Genomic DNA, 8,028 nt, shown 5'->3' with positions numbered 1-8,028 from the left:
TATGCCAGGCTTTCTGTGACAGAGGATACCTTGTTAATTTAGGACAAGTCATCATCCCCTGAGGACATTTTTAGGCTTAAACGTTGCATTACAATGGTTAGGTATCCTTGTATGACAACCATTCTGGGCTAAAGAAGTATCCAGATTTGAAACACCTTTGAAAATACGATAAAGTAAGCATTTTTGTCAAATATATTGATGAATTTTCTTTTTTTACATGACACATCTGACATCTCTGTAAGGGTCTGCTACGCAGGCATTGGGTCTGTCATGTGGGGTGGCTCCCTAAGAACCAACCAGTTACCAATAATGTGATATTAATCACCATGGAGGTAGGGACTCCGGGATTTTAAATCATTTTAAAACTTTGATTAAAAAACCAGTAGAAAATGAAATCACAGCTTACCATACAATTAGTTGGGCTTTTTCTCCCTGCCAGGCTAAATTGAAAATAAACTCCATTTGAAACTTTTGTTTTTGGGGGTGGATGGAGGGAGGAAGGGGGGTTAGAAGCTATCTACTGGAAGCATGTGTCACTCCTGGCCTTAACTTCTGGCTCTCTGGAACTTTCCAGAAGGTTCTTAGGACTGCTCAAACCCAACAGGCAATGTTAAAATGAACACAGCTTTACCCTAAGTTCAAACATTCAGGTGAGATAAAGGTCTAGAATGACTGTAAATAAAGCAATTTAAGAAAAGGTGACTGTGAGGGGTGCCTGGGTAGCTCAGCCGTTAAGCGTCTGCCTTTGGCTCAGGGCATGATCCCAGCGTTCTGGGATTGAGCCCCACATCAAGCTCCTCTGCTATGTGCCTGCTTCTTCCTCTCCCACTCACCCTGCTTGTATTCCCTCTCTCGCTGTCTGTCTCTCTCTCTGTCAAATAAAAAAAAAAAATCTTAAAAAAAAAAAAAAAAAAAAAGAAAAGGTGACTGTGGATTGCCCAGGAACAAAAAAGTTCACTTGGGTTCTTGGTCCTCTGCACAAGTTATACCTCTGACACCCAAAGCAAAGGAATGAAACTTCTGTGGCCACAGAAGACCACAGCCATCAATCCCCTCTGCTCCCACACACTGATTTAACAGAATCACTTGGTATCTAGTTCCTGCACAAAACCTAGCAGACAGGGGTACCTGGTAGCTCAGCGGGTTCAGCACTGAACTATTGATCTCAGCTCAGGTCTTGATCTCAGGGTTGTGAGTCTGGACCTGCACTGGGCTCCACGATGGGTGTGGAGATCACTTTAAAAAAAACAAACAAAAACTGAGGTGGAGAGCAGTATTTTGAGGAGGTGGTCGGAGGCTGCAGTAGCCTCCCATCCCTCTTGCTTACTTTCCTAGGGGGTCTTCTCATACCCACAACACTTGGCTTCACGTCTGCAGAAGGATCAATCCTGAAGGGGCCCATCCCATGTGGATTCACCATTCAGCTGCACCCCGATCAACCCTGAAAGTGAGAGCCCAAGCAGTGGCAGGCGTGTGGAGTGAGACAGCCAGGCAAAATGTGAGGGGTGCTTTGGCGGCCTCGTTTCCCCTCAGTCCCTTCTCCAACTACAGATTTTTTCCCTCTCCACCTACAGAAGCCTCTCCAAAGAAAAACACCTTACAGTTGCACTAACCCCTTTCACTTAATCTGCATGCCCTTCAGGGACGCAGAGGAGGTCTGCAGATGAGGATGTTGAAGTTGAGCAAGGTTAAGCCCCCCCCCCCCCCCCCCAAGAACCTGGCCCCGACGCCAGCTGTGGCGTGATTTCCATTCATTTCGGGGAGGCTAAGGCTGTCCGGAGCCCCCCGCCCTTTTCCACACTGGCCATCCTAAGCCCCAAATCACAATTTCCTCCCCGCCTCCTGCCCCCAAATCTTCTCATTCCCCTATGGTTGAGAGAAGTTTGGCGGCACCCTCCCTCTACAAATTTTTTTTTTTTTAAAGATTTTATTTATTTATTCGACAGAGATAGAGACAGCCAGTGAGAGAGGGAACACAAGCAGGGAGAGTGGGAGAGGAAGAAGCAGGCTCACAGCAGAGGAGCCTGATGTGGGGCTCGATCTCATAACGCCAGGATCACGCCCTGAGCTGAAGGCAGACGCTTAACCGCTGTGCCACCCAGGCGCCCCTACAAATTTTTTATTGTAGATTATTTTAACAAAATTTACAAGTCAGAATAAAGGAAGATTCACTGAGAGGCAGCGTAGTCGGTTCCACACAACCAGACGGTGCAGCCACATCGTCTAATTTCAGCCATCGTTTAGCGTGGAGGCCGACAGAGTCGACGAGTGTCACCAGTCCTGTCACGTCGGGGAAGGCACTCAGACGGGCGTTCACTGAGCGTTCACTCCTCCTCCAAGATGAACTCACCCTGCAGCGAGACTTTGTCAGCCCCTCTCGAGTCACGTGGGAGGGAAGACTCAAACCTTGGCGGTTCCTTACTCCAGGCACACGGGGGCGCAAGACCGCAGCGTCTGCCGTGAAGGCGGCGGGGCGACGCTTTTGCCCTTTGGACGCCGACGTGCCCACGTCCTGAGGGACCTCGAGCCCCGACCCGGAAGCGCTGGCATCACGTGGCGCGGCGTGGGCCGCTGCCTTGGAAACACGGCGCGCGTGGTCGCGGCGGGAGCTGCGGTGCAGGGGCGGGGCCTCGCGGCGGGGGTAGGGGCTGCTCTGGGATCAAGATGCTGTACGCCTGGAGGCTGGGAGGGCTCGGACTCCGGGCCGCGGCTCTATGGCCGGGGCGAGCGGGCCTGGGCGGCCTCGGAGCCGGGATCCGGGCCCGGGAGGTCAGCACCAGCTGGTCCTCGGTGGGCGCCGCCTTCAATGTCAAGCCCCAGGGCCGCCGTCTGGACCTGTTCGGCGAGCGCCGGGTGAGCGGCGCGGGAGGGGGCTCCCCTTGTGTCCCCGGGATAAGCTGGTCCCTTCTCCGCGTGGCCAGCAGGGATCTGGGCCGGGTTCATTGCGTCTGGGAGAAGCCGGGCAGCGAACCCTTTGTACGGTGGGGTGTCGTTTGCGCTCGTGGTGACCTTGCCCGTCACCTCCTCTTTGAGGGACTGATTTAAGGGAGTGGGGCGGCCTTTGTCGGTCCTGGGACCTGCCTCTTCGTGAGCCCCTGCTCCAGGTGAACTCAAAATAGTTCATCCAGCCGGTGGCGGTGAATTCCGCCTGGAGGGTCCCGCCCTCGTCTCACACTCAGTCCAGTCCCCGCTGAAGTTCACTTTTGTTCCAGCCTTAACACTTGTGCATTGGAGACCTCGCCCCGCAGTTCATAGGAAGCATCAAGTAGTCGTGTAGTTACTAATGACATTGATGCTCGAAATTCCGTTCTTAATTTTTCCCAAAGTTTTGGGCTCTTCTTGTTTTAAACACAAAACTATTGAGAACAGGCTAATTACCTGTAATGTGATGACATTGAGCACGTTGATTTCTTCCCCCAGGAAGTCACTGACTGATTTCTTTGGTTCCTATTTATTTTCTGTCTCCACACACCCAGTCTGGTATCTGGCACTCCCTAGACACCCAGGGTTTATTGAATGACTGAATTAAAGGTGAAAGGAAGGCAAGCTTGAGAGGGACTTACCCGGTGCCTGTTCTACTTTGCATTTTTGAATTTTATCCACTTCAGGTTGTTGCTTTTATTTTTGCCCTTTTTGCTTCTTCGTTATTTTTTTTAAATAAAGATTTTATTTATTTATTTGACAGAGACAGTGAGAGAGGGAACACAAGCAGGGGGAGTGGGAGAGGAAGAAGCAGGCTTCCTGGGGAGCAGGGAGCCTGATGCGGGGCTCGATTCAGGACCCTGAGATCAGGCCCTGAGCCTAAGGCAGACACTTAAGGACTGAGCCACCCAGGTGCCCCTGCTTCTTCATTATTTATAACATTGCCTTTTTAATAAAGAGTCTAGGACATGGTTACACCGAGCTTAATGATGTGTTTTTTTGTTTGATCTCTGTCATTAGCTTTGTTTTAAAAATATATATATATATTTTTAAAGATTGTATTTATTTATTTGACAGAGAGAGACAGCCAGCGAGAGAGGGAACACAAGCAGGGGGAGTGGGAGAGGAAGAAGCAGGCTCTTAGTGGAGGAGCCTGATGTGGAGCTTGAACCCAGAACGCTGGGATCACGCTCTGAGCTGAAGGCAGATGCTTAACCGCTGCGCTACCCAGGTGCCCCTAAAAATATTTTTGTATGAAACTGGCTACACTAACTTCCATATGGGTAAATAACATAATATGGCTCTAACATAATTAGGGTGAGGTGGAGAACAACTATCTATAGGTACCGAGTAGAAAGATGAAAAGAGTAAGCTTAGTTTTCAATGGATGAAATATAACTAATTTTAGCTTTATTTTTCTTTTGCATATTGTGATTTTTAAAATTGATGACAGATTTTCAAATATGTGAATTGGGTTTTGATTAAATAAGAACAACAAAAAACCCCGAAGGTTTATGTAGTTTTTTGTCATTATCGTTAACTAGTAGTCTGAGGTTTAGAATTCCTATCCTCCAATATGGGGATGTGTGCTGGGAAATGAAAAATAGTCTGTACTTGAATCAAATTAAATCAGTGTAAATAATCTAATTTGGTTTTGGTCCCAATTCTGCTCTGCCTGCAACTGTCTTTTCTTCAACTTCTTAATCATTTTGAAAAGAGGTTAATTTCATTGCATCCCTTCTCGCAGAAACAGTAGGTCTTATCAGTCCTGAAAGTTTTATCTCTTGCTGTTTTCAAAAATCAACATGTTAGTCATCAAAAAGTGGCTAAGCTGGATGTTGAACCATTATCATTCTAGTTTTGTTTCTTATGAAATAATTAAAAATTTAAGAGAAATTCCATTCTTAAAATATTCATCGTTTAATTTATGTGGAATGATGCGGGGAATGTGAACATGGTGTTTGTGATCACAGGTATTAGAATGGTAGGATACACCAATGAAAACCAAGATTTCCTTTATGCAAAAAGGACTTACCAAAAAATCATATTTTTAGTTACACATTGGAAATATTCTCTGGATTGCAGGGTCTTTTTGGAGTTCCTGAGCTCAGCGCCCCAGAAGGATTTCAGATCGCACAAGAAAATGCCCTGAGAAAGGCAGACTTGCTGGTGGAGCGCGTGTGTTCCTTGCCGCCTGGACCACAGACCGTGCTCATTTTCGATGAGCTTTCTGATTCTTTGTGCAGGGTGGCCGACTTGGTAAGATGTTTGCGGTAACCCTTGAAGTTACTTCTTTGTCAAGCTGTTAAAATTTAAGCTAAGTTTATTAGGTTTAATGTCAGAGACTCTAGGGTTCAAAGCATCTGGTGCTTGGTTTGACAGCACCTAGACTAATAGCATCTGAGCTATTTGAGAGTTGTTGGGTGTAATTTATTGTAGTGGGAGTAAGTCGTTAGGAATGGAGAAAAAGTATAGGAAAAGGTGATACGTAGAACTTGTACGTTAATATGTATAGTTAAGAAAATACCCATGTGATGTATAATAAAAGAATGGTTACGCATGTGGTGAAGAGTCTTCATTTGACAAAGGTTCTTCATGTATGAAAACTTCTACCGAAATTTTAGTAGGACATTTACCTGTACATTTATAATAAAATTAATCTTACGAAAAGCCAGTTTTTATAAACCTTAGGCATGTCTTTTCCGATGAAAACTAAGGTTTGGCTATGAAACTGATTTTAGTAAAGACTTCCTTTTTTCATATTTTGAAGTGGAAATAGACATGTACTAGGCCTCTTCTCTAAGAATGCCACTGCTGAGGTAGAAGGCATGATTTTTTGTCTGTCCCAAAGAGCCACCTCCTCCTTAGTCATGTCAGTGAAGGCGATTATGTAGTGCACATAAGCCAGAATTGTGAACCCTCAGGATCTTGTCGACTTGATATTAGACTGTATATAATTTTCTCTTCACTTTCATTCAATACTGAGTCACCACCATGTGCCAGGCACTTGTTCTAGGCACTGTTCATGTCATGAGTCGTGACAGACACTGTCTCTGACCTCCTGCAGTTTATATTCTGATGGTAACTTTTTTTTTTAGATCTTAGTGAGGCACCAGACCCTGGTAAGAGGTTTGCCTGGATTAACCGAATTAACCTTCTCAGCATATCTCCCATTTTCAGATGAGGAAAGAAAGGCAGTAAGAGGTGAAGTGATGTACCCAGGATCACCTAGCCAGTAAGTGGTGGAGCTGGGCTTGGAGGCCAGGCACCTTGGCCACAGAACTCTTGTCCTCACCTGCTGCTCTGTTCCTTCTACATGCTGTCTGGCTGCTTGGGGTCTGATGAATAGGTCTTTCTTACCTTGGAGAGATTGGAAAGTCAGTTAGCCTCCCCATTTTTTTAGAAAGCATTTATTTATTTTTAAGATTATCATACAGTAAAATTGACTTCTTTTTGGGGGTGGTACAATTCTATGAATTTTATATTCCATCACTCCAAAAAAGCTCCTGTATTATAGTCACACCCAGCTCTCCCCTCTTACCTCTGGGAACTACCCACCTGTTTTCCATCCCTATAGTTTTTCTCTTCTAAAATGTCAGATGAATGGAATCATTTGCCCTTTGAGAATGATCCCTCTTACCTCACATAACACTTGCCATCTTTGTTTTTCCCTGTTTGGAACTTTTTTCCCTCCCATATGAGCAGGAACGCCTTTCAGATTGTCATGCAGTCACTGAGTTTCCCCAAGGAGATTGATAAAATATCTTAAAGGGTTTTAACCAAGAGTGAAGTGAGGTGTGCTGCAGGCTTATCGTAGTCACTTCTTGGTTTTATAGGGTCTTGGTTTTGTTCTGAAGTGTGTGTGTAGCAAGCGCTTTGAATGATGGAGGACATGGGCGATGCACTGCCCGAGGACGCCTCACAGCGACCTTCTCTGCTTAATTGTGTCACTGAAATCTGACAAGGAAAATATTTGTCAGGGAATTTCACTTATGTGCCATCAAGTATTGGCTTTATGTGTTGGTGGTTCATTTGTTGTCTTAGCCTCCATTTTAATTAAGTGGTATTCTAGGATTTTATTTTATTTTATTTTACATTTCTGCTTTTGCTCCTCGCTAAGAGATACTAACTCTCTGCGTCATAGCTTGTCCTATTTTTGAAGATTTTTGTATTTATGAGGTATAGTAATATCTCATGAATAAAGCTCTAAATGTGACTTATCTGTGGAAATAAATCTTTGGGTAAAAAAATTCAAAGAACCTTCTTCCTTTTGAATTTTTAAGACTTTATCTGCCAATAAGATCAATACTGTAATAAGGCAAGGGTTTTATAAACTGTTATTTCCCACCAAATGGTCATTTGGTTTTGCTTTCTTTTTCTTTTTTCATACAGTTGCTGTATAACAGTATTGTTTTCTTCATCACTATTACAAGTGAATTTTTTAAAAGGTTTTTTTTATTCATTTGAGAGAGAGAGCGCAAGAGCACAGCAGGGAGGAGGGGCAGAGGGAGAGGGAGAAGCAGACGCAGGGCTCAATCCAAGGATCCCTGAGATCATGACCTGAGCTGAAGGCAGACGCTTAACCGACTGAGCCACCCAGGCGCCCCGCAAATGAATTTTAAAATGTATGCCAGTATTTTGAAATAAATATTGATTGTAAATTCTGCAACATGTAGATTAGTAATTTATATGAATTGTAAATTTTATGTAGCTCGTTTTGCAGGTGCTTTAGTACTAATGTTATCTTATTGTTACATCAAATGTGTTAAAACTATGGATTTAAATGTTTTTACATTGAAAACTATTTAATAATAAAATTAGGAAATTTTACCTTGTGGTGATTTTATTTCATATTATAGTCACACATGTTGTTTTCTTGGAGAATGAAGAATGTACGTGATATTTTGTAGTTCCCCTATATTTTTCTTTCGCAATATACTGAGATTAACATGAAAACTAAAATCTGGTTTTATGTGATTTCATTAAAAAAGTAAAAAGAATTCTAGCTTAGTTTAATGCTAAAGTCAGTATCGAAGCCACCGCAGCACTGGTAGTTGTGAGTCATTTCAACTGAGACTGGGAATTCATATTTATTAAAAGGCCTAT

At 44.1% G+C, this 8,028-nt stretch overlaps 1 protein-coding gene across 6 annotated transcripts in view; it reads left to right on the top strand.

The window, feature by feature from the left end:
• The first annotated feature begins 2,160 nt into the window (after positions 1–2,160).
• Positions 2,161–8,028, top strand: part of MIPEP (mitochondrial intermediate peptidase) — a 190,736-nt gene continuing 184,868 nt past the window's right edge. The window contains exons 1-3 of one of the 6 annotated variants that reach the window (XM_034664986.1): positions 2,161–2,853; positions 5,008–5,181; positions 6,021–6,157. In XM_034664986.1, coding sequence (XP_034520877.1) covers positions 2,665–2,853; positions 5,008–5,181; positions 6,021–6,157 — 500 coding nt within the window. In that variant the 5' untranslated portion in view covers positions 2,161–2,664. Of the gene's footprint in view, positions 2,854–5,007; positions 5,182–6,020; positions 6,158–8,028 lie in introns of those variants that run through there. The other 5 variants (XM_034664984.1, XM_034664985.1, XM_011226792.3 and 2 more) reach the window with 5 other exon arrangements.

Source organism: Ailuropoda melanoleuca, chromosome 7, assembly GCF_002007445.2.
Source record: "Ailuropoda melanoleuca isolate Jingjing chromosome 7, ASM200744v2, whole genome shotgun sequence".
NCBI lineage: Eukaryota > Metazoa > Chordata > Mammalia > Carnivora > Ursidae > Ailuropoda > Ailuropoda melanoleuca.
The sequence above is the reverse complement of the archived record's forward strand: the minus strand, read 5'-3'. Positions and strand labels throughout refer to the sequence as shown.